This window comes from Elephas maximus, chromosome 6 (genome assembly GCF_024166365.1).
Source record: "Elephas maximus indicus isolate mEleMax1 chromosome 6, mEleMax1 primary haplotype, whole genome shotgun sequence".
In the NCBI taxonomy this organism is placed as follows: domain Eukaryota; kingdom Metazoa; phylum Chordata; class Mammalia; order Proboscidea; family Elephantidae; genus Elephas; species Elephas maximus.
The window spans coordinates 88043967-88059548 of record NC_064824.1 but is presented as its reverse complement, the minus strand read 5'-3'; the positions used below and the strand labels follow the sequence as shown (position 1 = coordinate 88059548).

The 15582-nt window shown below is 36.7% G+C and overlaps 1 protein-coding gene across 5 annotated transcripts in view; it reads right to left on the bottom strand.

Annotated features, from left to right (window-relative positions):
- PMS1 (PMS1 homolog 1, mismatch repair system component) overlaps positions 1-15582 on the bottom strand; it is a 130455-nt gene that overhangs the window by 59152 nt on the left and 55721 nt on the right. For all 5 annotated transcript variants that reach the window (XM_049887669.1, XM_049887673.1, XM_049887674.1 and 2 more), the window contains one exon: positions 2380-2496. In XM_049887669.1, coding sequence (XP_049743626.1) covers positions 2380-2496 — 117 coding nt within the window. The remainder of the gene's footprint in view (positions 1-2379; positions 2497-15582) is intronic.

The following is a 15582-nucleotide window of genomic DNA, read 5'->3' as shown; positions in this document are numbered from 1 at the left end:
AGAGGAATTCAGTTAAATAATCACTTTCACCAGAGTGACACTCAAAAGTTTATCATTTTGGCAGCCCACGGAACTGAAATCACTCATCAACACAAGCTTTCCAAATTTCCCCATTCTTCATGCAAGAACAGCCATATGAAAGTGCAGCAAAAACACAGGTTATCTATGATAGACTATCAGTAGCCCTTACATGATTCTATCTTGAGAAAATAAAAAAATCAACGGGCAAGTATAAATCTGGCAATACATCTCAATACAGATCAGAGGTAAAAAATTCCCAAATGTAGGACTACTTCATGTGACAGTACCATCCACACATGGAACCACAGCTTACCAAGGTCTAGATCAGTACTTGGGATCTTGTTTAAAGGCAGATTTTGATTGAGTAGGACTGAGATTGGGCTTGACATTCTTTATTTCTAACAAGCATCCTGGTGCTGCTAGTCTTCAGACCAAACCCTGACAACTAGCATCTCTAGGGCATGCTTCCAGAGATACCATGTCTGGATGTCCTGTCGTAAGCTGCCCAGGTTACCAGTACAGGTAGTAAAGTCCCACAAAGCTACAGGGGACCAAGCCACAGCAGGAATTTAGACAATACCCTTGCTATTCTAAGTTTTAGCCAGCATGACCAGTCTAAGGTGGCACTGGGGTGTGTCAAAACTATTAAACAAGTATTAAGGGAGCTCTGAACAACAGGACCCATGTGAGATCATGGCCACTTTCTAAGCACTGTAGCTGTCCATCAAGGCTGGCCTGACTTGTTCCTCAGGCAGAGAGTGCGCTAGGACTAGGTGTTAATTGAGCACAAGCTCTCATCCAAAACTCTAATAAAATGATAATAATTAAGAACTCAATACTGCAGAGACATTAGGAGGGGAACCAGAAGCAGAAGAAAGATTTCAATACATTATAGAAGAGAGGAAGAGTAGAAAAGAAAATCTGCCTAGCAGAACTCCAGAGAACCTTCAGGCTAAAAGTTAGGAGACGACAACAAAATTCTTCTATAAAGAAACTGAATAAGCACAATGTGTTATAAACCAAAATTGCAATTAATCTAAACTTGTACTAGAAAGAAAAATGAGAGTGAAAGAAAGAGAATGGGAGGAAATGGAGAAGAGGAAAGGGGTAGAATGAATTTCCTGAGAAGAACTAGGGTAAGGAATATGGATGCCAGTGCACAGGGTAAGTTCCCACCTACCCCATATGGAATTTGTGATTCCTCCAGTCTCTGGGCCCGGATCATCAATCCTTAAGTACAGCTTGACAGTTACCAAGCCCAGCCATAAACCCAGAGTTCCAAACAGACTTCCTATTCATGGGAGAAACCTCAAGAAGATGAGAAGCTTAGAGAAAAAAGATCTGATAAGAAAAATAACTGATCTCCTAAGAAATAGAGAGAAGTCAAAGAATAAATGAATTAAAAACCACAATTTAGTATCTTAAGAGATTCGAGATTTTGTACACATAAAACAGTAAGAAGTTATGAAAAAGCAATAAGAACTAAAAAACAAAACAAAAACCTGCTCTTAGAAATTAAATAAAACTTTCAAAATAAAAAAAAAAGCACTCAGTAGGAGGGCTGAAAGATAAAGTCAAAAAAAAAAGAGAGGGAAATTTGGACACAGAGACACGGAGAAGACACACAGAAGGAAGATATCTTGTGAAGATGGAGGCAGAAATTAGAAGAACGCAATTATAAGCCAAAGAATGCCAAGGATTGTCATTAATCACCAGAAGCTAGGATGTCAGTAAGAAGGATTCTTCTCTAGAGCCTTCAGGGGGAGTATGGCTATGCTGACGTGATGTTTGGACTTTTAACTTCCAGTACTATGACAGAATACGTTTCTGTTGTTTTAAGCTACCTAGTTTGTGGTAATTTGTTACAGCAGCTGTAAGAAACTAATACAGATTGATAACATGAAAGTACAGCTGGCAAGACTGAAAGAGGAAAGAACAAATAAAGGGAAGAGCAGAGGTGTTAACCTCATCCAGTTCTAAATCAAGAAGTACTGTGTAAAGCTGACAGATCAAGTCAAGGAAGTTATATTTAGCATGGGAAAGTGAGGAAAAGAGGAAGCAAACTCAATTCTCTTCCTTTCATAGTGAAAAGTAAATAGATAAGATTCTAAATTAAAAATCAATTAAAAAAAAATCAATGTCAGCACAATACTTAAAAACCAAAAAGGTAAAAACAGAAGGAAGGCTCAGGGAGGAAGGATTAATATAAACACTACATGTACTTTCTTTTCAACCTTGTATACACATTTAACGAAAACGTTAAAAGAAAAAACTTATCACCTCAAACCCCAAAAAGGGAAATATCTTAACAGCTTCATTAAAAAATCAGAATAATTAAAGGACATTTTTGTTGTATACCTGAAACTCTTCAGAGTGGTGCTGAAAGGATTCCATATTGCCCATAATGGCAGTTCCCAGAACAGACATAAGAGCCATCTTGTGATCTGATACTCTGGTTTTCTGCCAAATAACTGCCTAGGGACAAAATGACACAGACAACTTTTAACACAACTTAGGTTTACTAAATTCAACTTTTAATAGTATTCATTTAGCATTCATCCCTAGCATATATTTTTAATATCATTTAGAAAAGATTTATGAGCTATAAAGTCTGACAGAACAAACCGTGGTTCTGAATTTTAGTAGTTGTATATGTTACAATGCACAATTTACTTAACTTCCCTGAGTCTCAGCGTTCTCCTTTCTACAAAGTGACTAAGACTATTTCTTTCCTAGAGTTGTTGGAAGATTAAGACATATGTAGGCCAGCACTCAGGCCAGTGCCTGGAATAAAGTTTCTTTAAATATCCTCTCCTCTCCTGAATCCCAAACCCCCTCCTCAGAGTATATTTAAATTAAATCTTTACTCCAAATAAGATTTTTTTTGAGGATGGACAGCTATGCTATAGGAAAAAAAAAAAAAAACAATTTAGGACTTACGTAAATATTAGTCAAACAGGGAAAAATGTTGTTTAAAATTATCTTTGTAATTCCCTTTTATATACAGAGAATTCACAAAAAGCTAACTGAACTTCAGAGACATTAAAGTTGAATATGAGCTTGGATTCTTTTCATTGCAGGTACACAGTAGTGTAGTTTAAGAGAATCATGATCAGATTTGATATAATGTAATTTCTTCAGTTAACAAGCTCCAACTATACTCAGATTCCTCAAGAAATTATCATTGCAGATACAACCAATTCATTCATTCAACAAATATTAACTTAGCACTTCTTAAAAAAAAAACCATTGCCGTCGAGTCAATTCCGACTCATAGTGACCCTATAGGACACAGTAGAACTGCCACATAGGGTTTCCAAGGAGTGCCTGGTGGATTTGAACTGCTGATCTTTTGGTTAGCAGCCGTAGCTCTAAACCGTTATGCCACCGGGGTTTCCAAGCACTTCTTGGGTAGAGAAAAAAATGTGTGAAGGGCAAAGAAGAGGACATTAAAGATCATCAACATTCAAGGGGCAGGCAGAGGAAGAAGAGGAGACTGAAAAGGAGTCACTAGAGGCAGGAAGAACAGCAGGGGAGTGTGGTGAACAGGACAAGAAAGTATTATAAGAAGAAAAAAGCCATCCTATGTGTCCAACATTGAGAGATCAAAGTAAGAACAGAGATGTGACCACTGAGACCACACACGTGAGAGTAGTTTTAGGAGAAGTGAACAAAGTCAGATTTCAGTGACTTGAATAGTGACTATAAAACCCAGTGCCATCGATAGGAAGGACATTCAAAAGTAAACCTAGACAGCTGTCTTTGAGAAAGTGTGGCATGAAGTACAAGCAGAGATAGAGCAGTAACTGCTGGCAGGTATGGATCACGGGGGAGTCTTAATATGACAGGTTTGAACAGGAGGCAATGAGGTTCAGATGCAAATAGGTTTGTAGATTCAGTGGTTGGAGGCTGAGGAAGTTCCTCTTCATTCTCTTCTATTTTTTGTGAGTATAATGAAAAAGAGAGGTCATTTGTTGAGAGTGAAAAAGACAATGGTTCAGAGATTTAAGAACTGTGGAGAAAGACTGAAATAGCCTTTGTGGGATACTAACAAAAGATAAAGAATTGCCATGTAATACTAAAAGCCCCCTTGAGATGGACTATCTTTAATATTGCTTAGAAGACTCTAGAAAGACACTACCCACATCAAAAAAGTAGTTTTCAATGAACCAAATCTGTAAAAACTGAGCAAAAAGATTCTGCTTCCCTTCCTACACTGTGTATGGTTGCATCGTTTAACCACCTTGACGACCAATGAAATTGGCACACTCTTGGATAGGGGCCAAGGAGATTCTATAGTCATGTTTTAAAGCTTAAAAAAGGCAGAAGTCTATGACTCAGAGAGAGACTGGATCAAAGGATTCTGGCCAAAGGAAGTCCTTAACAATGACCAGGAATAAATGTAGGTAAGTAGTGATGATAACGATATATACTAAAATGAAAGATAAAGTAAATCAACTTATGTTGTTCTCTACTAAATGGCATGTTTTATGGATTAAATTGACTCCCCCTCCCTGCAAAGTAAGTGCTGGAATCCTAACCCCCTATAAGTATGGATGTAATTCTGTTTGAAAACAGGATTTTCTTTATGTTAATTAGATTATACCCGACTAGGGTGGGTTCTAAATCCAATTACTTCTAGGGTTTAAAAAGAGCAGATTAGACACAGGGGCAGATACATGGGGGAAGACAGATGCCATCTGAGGATCTTCTACAAGCCATGGAACTGTAAGAAAGCAGGGAATGCTCCAGGGCTATCAACAAAGAAGGAATTGACACAGCCAAGACCTTGATTTGAACTTTTAGCCAGCAGAACTATGAGAAAATAAATTTCTGTTCTTTAACGGCACCCACTTGTGGTATTTGTTACAACAGCAGTAGCTAACTAAGATGGCATGTCAGGGGACAGTAGTGAAGCTAACATTTACAGGAATTATTTCTCTGATTTTTTAAGGTAAACCATTTACAAACTTTGGTGCTTTAGCCAAGTACTGTAGCCAAGAATTGCTGGCCTAGAGAATAGAATCAGCACACTGGTAAGAGGGAAACAGAAGATGGGAATAGATTAAGAGATAAAAAATAGACTTGATATAACTTGGTGACTAACTGCACGTGGAAAGAAAAGGAGAAGAATCACAAATGACTCCTCAGTCTCTGACTTGGGAAAACAGAATGTTATTAGTATTAATTTAAGAAACCCAGAAGAAGAATAGGTTTGGTGGCAGGAGGGAGATGAGTCCAATTTTTTCACTGTTCAATTCCTGGCACAGAGAACAGGGCCAGGTACCCAGTAGTGCTCAATAAACACTTATTTGTTGAAGGTGCGAATGAGCGGATATTTTCCTAGGGAAAAGTAACCTCAGTGGAGCTGAAAACTAGCTCTTTGTTTTTAAAGATTAAGACTGCTGATTGTCACACCACTATACCTGTTAGAATTATAGTCTTTGTCTACTACTTTACTTTATGAAATCTAAAGCAATCTTCGCCTCTTTTTCTTTTCTTCCTTTCCTTTTCTCTTTCACAGTTACATGGACATATAATAATTCCGAAACCATACAATCCACTCAAAGTGTACAATTCAATGGTTTTTAGTATAGTTACAGAGCTGTGCAACCACCATCACAATCTAATTTTAGAATAATTTCATCACTCTAAAAAGACCCTCTCCCCAACCCTGTTGTTGTTATTAGGTGCTGTCCAGTCAGTTCTGACTCACAGCAACCCTCTGTACAACAGAACGAAACACTGTCTGGTCCTGCACCATCCTCACAATTGTTATGCTTGAGCCCATTGTTGCAGTCACTGTGTCAGTCCAGCTCACTGAAGGTCCTCCTCTCTTTTGCTGACCCTCAACTTTACCAAGCCTGATGTCCTTCTCCAGGTCCCGGCCTCTCCTAATAACATGTCCAAAATATGTGAGACAAAGTCTCACCATCCTTGCCTCTAAGGGGCATTCCGGCTGCACTTCCTACAAGGCAGATTTGTTTGTTCTTTTGGCAGTCCATGTCCATTCAATATTCTTCGCCAGCACCGTAATTCAAAGGTGTCAATTCTTCTTCAGTCTTTCTTATTCACTGTCCAGCTTTCACATGCATCTGAGGTGACTGAAAACACCAGGGCTTGGGTCAGGCGCACCTTAGTCTTTAAAGTGTCATCTTTGCTTTTTAACACTTTAAAGAGGTCTTTTGCAGCAGATTTTCTCAATGCAATTCATCATTTGATTTCTTGACTGCTGCCTCCAAGGGTGTTGACTGTGGATCCAAGTAAAATTAAATCCTAAAATTTCATCTCTTCTCTGTTTATCATGATGTTGCTTATTGGTCCAATTGTGAGGATTTTTGTTTTCTTTATATTGAGGTGTAATCCATATTGAAGGCTGTAGTCTTTGATCTTCATCAGTGAGTGCTAAAAGTCCTCTTCACTTTCAGCAAGCAAGGTTAGGTTATATCATTGGCATATTTCAGGTTGCTAATGAGTCTTCCCCCAATGCTGATGCCCCGTTCTTCTTTACATAGCCTAACTTCTTGGATTATTTGCTCAGCACACAGATTGAATAAGTACGGCGAAAGAACACAACCCGGACACACACCTTTCCTGACTTTAAACCACGTTGCATCCCCTTGTTCTGTTCAAATGACTGCCACTTGATCCATGTACAGGTTCCACATGAGCACAATTAAGCGTTCTGGAATTCCCATTCTTCACAATGTTATCCATAATTTGTTATGATCCACAGACTATGCCTTTGCATAGTCAATGAAACACAGGTAAACCCTAACCCCAACCCCCAACCCTAGGCAGTCACTAATCTGCTTTATCTCTAAGAATTTACTGTTTCTATAAATTCACCTATTTTGGGCATTTCATATCAGTGGAATCATACAATATATGGTCTTTGTAACTAGCTCCTTTTACTTAGCATAATGCTTTCAATGTGTATGCATGTTGTAGCATGTATCAGCACTGCATTCCTTCATATGGCTGAATAAATTGCATTGTATGGATCCTTTCATCAGCTGACGGACATCTGAGTTTCTACTTTTTGGCTATTATGAATGATGCTGCTATGAACATTTGTATACAAGTTTTTGTGTGGACATATGTTTTCATTTCTCCTGGGTATATATCTAGGAATAGAACTGTGGGGATAAATGGCAGCTCTATGTTTAATCTTTTAAGGAACTGCCAAACTGTAAGCTTTCCTTGTATGTGTTTCTGTATGTATGTGTACGTGTTTATGTCTCTAAAAAGAGAAAGTGAGGGTTTCTGCTATTATGGCTTTTGTTTTAAGCCAGCTAGTACCTAATGATTAAAGGGGAAATATTAAAAATGACAGAAACTATGAGAGTCTGAATAACCTGCAACTGTATGGGACTGAAATGCTCTCTGCTTCATATGTTACACATCACAAATTACTTGTAACAAGAGTTGAGCAGCAAAAACTTTTCACAAAGTTTATCTCTTTAAGACTATGCCAGCTCTTTGACATTGGAATACTTGTTTAAAATAAAGAAATCAAGAAAATATTTCAAGAAAAGTAAAGCTTGTGATGTTACTAATGTAAATATTATGCTGTTTATTTTAGTTTATATTAGAGTGACGCCTCAGGTACAGATATAAATCTTAGCTGCTGATTAATACAAGGATGCTATTTCACTGCCTGACCGGCTGAACAGCTAGTATACAGGACTGTAAAAAGATCACTTCAGGAAATGGGTCTGGAAAAGTTGTAACATATGAGAATTATTAAATGTGAATTTCAAAAAAAAAGTGAATACTGCTAGCAGTTCGGGAATATTATTTCATAGTAGTCAATTATTGCATCAGGTCAACGGGGCTAATTTAGGAGCATTTTCTAAACTAGTTACAGTTGGGCTAGCAACAGATAATAAAGAGATCAGCCAACAAGTTAAATCTTCAGTATGAGGCAATTTAGATGGATTTTCAAAACAGAATCCATTATTAAACAACCAAACAATAAAATATGATAATTAAAAATTCAGGGATCTAGAAGGAATTAAATTTTTTTAAATACTACATTTTCTATAGTAAATTGTTTTTACTTTGCTTTTTCTATCATTTCCTCAGTCGTATATTCTTTTCAAAAATAGAGTTTTCTTTTCATTTCCTGAATTTTTTTTCACATATTTTACCCTTAGGCTGAAAGCTAAACATGTGCTAAGAATACACACACATCCCCCATATGTTTTCTATCTAGGTCACACAAAGTTGGAGCATCTGAATGTGCCAAGTAAGAATTTGACTCTACTCACTACGATGACAGTGCAAAAACACCTCAATCAAAAATATATTATTACATGCACACCATCTTAGGTTTGATGAAGTTAGTCAAATATATCTTATCCCTGGTTCCTACCTTCACTGACATACACGTTTGAAGGAAATTAAGTTAAATGTAAATAGTATTTAATTAGTAAACCTCAATTGTAAATGCAATTTGTGGCAAATGGGAAAACACAAGTAGATAATGCACAATTAACTAAAAATGTAATGCTAAGACTGTCTAAGCAAAGGTGGTAACTTCTAGAATATGAAATAGAATATACATTTTTGGCATACAGTACAACCAAATTTTCATGCACAGATTGACATTTGTGTTTCCTGAAAACCAGAAGTTAACCACTTCCAGGGTCTTACAGAGTTAATACAGTTAGATCCATATCTGCTGTTACCTACTCCTAAATACCTCTTTGTACTGACTGTACAGAAAAAGAAGAGGGATGCAAGCACAGTATAAGCAAAAGGCAGTTTTTCCACACTGGCAGTATGACAACAATGTGAGCTGTAACAACTTATCACTATGACATTGCCAAATGTTTTCAATTAAGTATAAAATTATGAATTATCCCACCATAATATCTTCTGTTAAAGAACAATATCTTGTTAATAAAAATATTAACATTATCTGATTCTTGTAAGTAGCCTCAAACTTTCAAAAAGGATTCTTTCTTGGAAGAATTTATTCAGCATATTTCTGAATTTAAAATCTGTCTTTTTTTTACCCTGCTTAAATGTTTCCTTTTTTATTTTATATTCTTTTTTTGGAGGAATAAAACATGCATAATTTTTTTCCCTGAAGGTTACCAAGAAATTAGTAACAATGAAAGACAAAGGTGAGAGAAATGTTTTCATTCTACCTTTTCATACTTCTAGTTTTTGAACCACGTATGATCTATTAAAAAATCTAAATGATAAAATTAAAAAATATAAAATTCTTCTTTGTGTACCTTTTAAAGGAAGATTATAGATACTTCTAACTTTCTGTCTTGAAAAACAAGACAAGATTATTTCCAAATTGTAACCAAATCCCATCTTAGCTATATCAAAAATCTTTTTCTTCTCCAGGTCCTCTTCTCCACACCCTGTGCAACTGCCTGGACAACTGAATAACTTCCTCAACTACACAAAGACTAAACATATTTTGGTCTATCCTCTAAATGACAAAAGAATTATTTTGATAATCTCCTACTGAAACTCCCTATTTGGCTCCCTTTCAGCCACCTGGCAAAAGGAAATCCACATTCCCATATATGGTACACAAGGTCCTTTAGAATCTGAACCCCAGCAACCTCTCCAGCCTCATCGCCTACTTTAAATATGTATTTCACATGGAACTGTAAGGGGCACTGAATAACCCAATCTTGAAAAGGAACAACAAAGTTGGATTCCCGATTTCAAAACTTACTACAAAGCTACAGTTAAAACAGTGTAGTACTGGCATAAGGATACATAATGGAATAGAACTGAGAGTCCAGAAATAAACCTGTACATGTATAGTCAACTGGTTTTCATCAAAGGTGCCAAAATCTTTCAATGGGGGCAAGAACAGTCTCTTCTACAAATGGGGCTGGGACAACTGGATCTCTATGTGCAAAAGAATGTAATTGGCCCCCTATCTGATCCCACACACAAAAATAAACTCCAAAATGGATCAACAACCTAAACACAAGAGCTAAAACTATAAAACTGTTAAAAGAAAACACAGCGGTAAATCTTCAAGATTGGGGATTTGGCAATGGATTCTTAGCTATAACACTAAAAGCACAAGCAACAAAAGAAAAAATAAATTGGGCTAGATCAATATTAACAACTTTTGTGTACCATGTAACATTAAGAAAGTAAAAAGACAGCCTACAGAATGGGAGAAAATATCTGTATTTTTATATAACTGATAAGGCTCTACTATCCAGAATATATCAAGAACTACAACAAAAAAAAAACAACACAATTAAAAAATGGGCAAAGGACTTGAATAGACATGTTTTCAAAGAAGATACACAAATGACCAAGAAGCACATGAAAAGATGTTCAAAATCATTAGTCATTAAACCCATTGCCATCGAGTCAATTCCGACTCACAGCGACCCTTTAAGACTGAGTAGTCATTAAAAAAAAAAAGTCATTAGGGGAATGCAAATCAAAACCACAATGAAATACCACTTCACACCCACTAGGTGCCTTGATGGCATAGGGGTTAAGAGTTACAGCTGCTAACCAAAAGGTCAGCAGTTTGAATCCACCAAGCTGCTCCTTGGAAACCCTATGGGGCAGTTACACTCTGTCCTACAGGGTTGCTACGAGTTGGAACTGATTTGACAGCAACGGGTTTCAGGATGACTATAATCTAAAAAACAGAAAATAAATGTTGGCAAAGATGTGGGGCAACTGAAACCTGTGTATATTGTTGGTGAGAATGTAAAGTGGTGTAGCTGCTGTAAAAAGCAGTTTGGTGGGTCCTTAAACATAGAATTACCATATTACCCAGCAACTTCACTCCTAGGTATATACCCAACAGAACTGAAAACAGGTGCTTCAACAAATCCTTGTGCATGAACAGCAACACTATTCCCAACAGCCAAAAGGTAGAAACAACTCAAAAGTCCACCAGCAGATGAATGAATAAAATGTAATATATACACACTATGGAATGTTATTGAGCCATAAAAAGGAATGAAATACTGATACCGATACATGCTATGTGGATAAACCTTGAAAACATTACGCTAAGTCAAAGAAGCCAAACACAAAAGGTCACATACTGCATGATTTCATTTATATGAAATAACCAGGAGAGGAGAATCCAGACAGACAGAGAGCAAATTGGTGGTTTCCAGGAGATGGAGGGAGACGGCAATGGAAACTATCTGCTTAATGGGTATGGTGTTTTCTTTCGAGGAAATGAAAATTTTTTGGAATTACAGGTGACCATTGCACAACACTGGAAATGTAATAATGTCACTGAACTGCATGCTTTAAAATGGTTAATTTTATATTATGTAAATTTTACCTCAATTTAAAAAAAAGGTTATTTCCCAATCAATCTATTGCTTCATAAGAATATTTGTATTTAGCCTTTCCTCTTTATTTTTGGTGACCAGAACACCTTATCTCTTATATTTTGTTTTTCATGAGACTTTTCTTCTCCAGCCTTGTTCTTACCACTGGATAACTCATTCTAAAGGAAGTTACCCCAACCACCTCTTCTGGCGAGTGGGATTTTGTGAGCAGGAAGAGGTGGAATGGTTTGGAAGTAGCAATGAGGCACTGTGATATGAGGAATAGGAGAGAGAAAATACCTATCACTTGAAACGTTACTGGTTTCCAAGAGAGCAAGAAGGTAACTGGAGTGATCAAAGAAAAGATTAAGGACATGGGAGATTTTACTTATGACTGACCATGAGTTCCACAGCACACGATGGTACACTTCAGGAGATGGGGAAGGGTGAGAGAAAGAGTTGGAAAAATCTAATAAGCCATTAGGAAATCTAAAAAAATGAGCTCCCCAAAAAGGATTCATTGGATGAATAAAATTTTAGAGGAAGATTCGAGAAAGTCCAGTGTTAAAATTTGCACTTTACACATTTATATTTTTTTACTTTAGGATTACTTACTTCATCTAATTCACGCAATGGGTTATGCACTGACTATTAAAGAGAATATAGATAAGTAAGGTACAGCCCTCCATCCCACAAAAGACTGTGAGCAGGGGAGACAGGATACAAATAATCGCAACAAAGCAAAAATGACATAATAGATAAATGTAGAAAATCCTACGGGAACTGTTAAGGAGTGTAACTAAGTCTTGCTGGGGATAGAGAAAGACTTCAGGGACTTCTCTAACAGTGTGGTGAAACATCAAAATTAGAAATCAACTGTACTATAAAAGCTGATCTCTATATGTCTTTCCTCTTTTCTACATACTATTTCACAGAACTTAGGTGAAAAGTAAAAGAAATTTAATATAATAAAGAAGAGAATACAAGGACTTTAAAAAAAAATCTATTGCTGTTGTTAGGTGCTGTCGAGTTGGTTCCGACTTATAGCAACCCCATGTACAAGAGAACGAAATACTGCCCAGTCCTGTACCACCCTCACAATCATAACTATGTTTGAGCCCATTGTTGCAGCCACTGTGTCAATCCATCTTGTCAAGGGTCTTCCTCTTTTTCTCTGGCCCTCTACCATCAGACAATGTTCGGCTGCTATTCATAAGGTTTTCACTGGCCAAGCTTTTTAGAAGTAGACTGCCAGGTCCTTCTTCCTAGTCTGTAAGCTTCGCTGAAACCTGCCTACCATGGGTGACCCTGCCAATATCTGAGATACTGGTGGCACAGCTTCCAGCACCACAGCAACAAACTGACAGATGCGTGGTGGTTAAAAAGATTTGGTTATTAATTTACAAGTTTGTTGTTGCTGTGTGTCATCAAGTCGATTCTGACTCATAGCGACCTTATATGACAGGGTTGAACTGCCCCATAGGATTTCCGAGGCTGTGATCTTTACAGGAGCAGAATGCCAGGTCTTTTCTCCCACGGAGCTGCTGTTGGGCTTGAACCACTGACTTTTTGGTTAGCAGCCAAGTGCTTAACCAACATACCGCCAAGACTCTTTGAACTTACAAGTAACAACAGGAAAAAAAAAACTATGATTGAAAATCAGCCCGAAACTAGTGGAGGACTCAAATTCTAGTAAAAAGACCAGACTTAATGGTCTGACTGAGACTGGAGGAACCCCTGAAGACATGGCCCTCGGACTCTCTGTTAACCCACAACTAAAACCATTCCCAAAGCCAACTCTTCAAAGATTAAACTGGACTATAAGACAGGATACTCTTGAAGAGTGCGCTTCTTAATTCAAGAAGATACATGAGACTAAATGGCCAGCTCCTGTCCAGAGGTGAGATTAGAAGGCAGAAAGGGATAGGAGCTGGTTGGATGGACACAGGAAATCCGGGGTGGAAAGGAGGAGTGTGCTGTCACATTATAGGGATAGCACCTAGGGTCACATAACAATGAGTGTATAAATTTTTGTATGAGAAACTAACTTGAGCTGTAAATTTTCACCTAAAGCACAATAAAAAAAAAGAGAGAATCAGCCTCGAACTAACTTTAAAATATATCTGCAAGGACTTCTACCTTTTTTAATTAAAAACAAAAATAAAAAACCCAAATTTTCCAGGTTGACACTAGAAGAATAATTTCTTCATAAAGAAGGGACACTTGAGCCAAAGTCCTGAATTGGAATTGTTCTTTGATTACACTGCCTCTGCAACTGTGCCTGAGATTACAGCTGAAGCAGAGGTGACCCTTTAGCACTGGTTCAATTGTGGGCAAAAGATCTTTCCCTGGATTTCCCCATAGCACAGCTGAAACAAGGCTGGACCATTCAAAAATACATGAATAAAGGCTAGAAGGTGTCAAGAAGAATAAAATGAACAAAGAGAACATTACAAATGTAGGGCATTTAGATTTAAGCTATTGCTTATCTTCAGTTTATAATGTAATCAAAGGGTCTCTTCTTCCTCATTCTTGGTTTTCCACCTGCATCTTCAACTACGACCAAAAGGAGTACTCTCCTAGAGACCCTGAAAACTAAGAAGGAACCACACACTCACTGCCAAATCTCCATGACCAGTCTTCTGGGTTTCTGGAGTTAAGGCATTCACTGCCTCTTCTGAGGGACTGAAATTAGAAATATTCAACCTTTCAGAGCTGTATCATCATTCTTCCAGACCTCAAAAACAATAAACTTATCTTAAGAAGCCTTAACATTCATGTGATATGGGGATAGGAGTAGGAGGGAAGATATTCCTTAAACTACTACTACTTCTTTTGTAACTCTCAAGGACTTTGTTTCAATAATATCCAATTCAGCTTTTGTAATACCAGTGGGCCTCTAATTACCAAGACAAAATTCAGTTTGAGACTATTTTAAAAATCACAAGATAATCACAAAAATCAACAATTATAAAGTATAGAGCTTTTAAATCACACATTTATCATTATATCCTGGAACAGTGATCTATGACATTATTCATGTTTATATGAAATACCTAAGAATACTAAATTGGTTTCAGATACGATAATGAGAAAAACTTCTAATTCTGGGAAATAACTGCCTTATAGAATAAAAATATACACAGCAGGACCTCACAGGGGTTCAGTTAATGCAACCAAAACTGAAAATTGCAATGGTCATCTAAGAAATGGCTCTAGCAAGTCTCAAAAAAAAACAAAAAAAAAAAACAAAAACCTACTTTAAATAAACTCACTGAATCTACTTGTAAATTATTTCCCTTTAGCTGTGTCATTATTCAATACGCTTTCAAGGAACATGGTGATGAAAGAAGAAAAATACCTCTTTCTAACATACCCATACTGGCAAGAACATCAACATTATCAGTATTCAAAGAATGTCTTGGCAGGTTAAACCTTCATAAAGAGAAGGAACACTATCTAACCCACGTTGTCAAAATAGCAATAGTACTTCTCATATTATGTGCAATATCATTGTTTGTTTCTTACGCAGAAAAAAAAATTTTCAAAAAAAGAAAAGACACCAGTATTGGTGTCATGTTCAAATTTTAAAAAGAAAAAAATCCTTGAGAAAAGCACATAAAGAATGATGAATGTAAGTATGTTTAAAAGAAAAAAGGTTAAGAACAGAGTAGGACCCAACATTCAAAGAGATTTATGGTAACATGTCAATGGTATGTGGAAGGTTTAATTATATATTTTAACATTTTTGAGGTACAACAGTACTATCAAGAAATGCAAAGTGTAATAATCATCTGTACTAAGAGAAAAAAAAGCTTGAAACTTTCCTAAAAGCTTGTTTGAATTCATTCCATGACTTTCTTACGTAATAATAGCTAGTATTTAATTTTACTATTTAAGATTTTTGATAATCTTATATTACTTTCATGGTATGACACTCTCAGCATACTCTTTATGGTTTGAGCTGCACCTGAAGTTATTGAAGGCCACAGAGAAATCTGTGTTTACTCAGTATAAGTTCAGATAGGGTGTCCTTCAAAAATAGTAAAATGCTGTATGTTATAAAATACTGCTTCCCATTTTCAAAGGAAAATGCCTGGATTCATAATCTTCTAATTGGTTGGGAAAATGATATATTATTTGTTGCTGGTGGTGGTGTGTGCCGTTAAATCAATTCTGACTCATAGCGATGAATGGTTAGAAGATATATATTTAGCTTCATATGAATGAATGAGAACTCATCAAATACTTCTAAAATACTCCT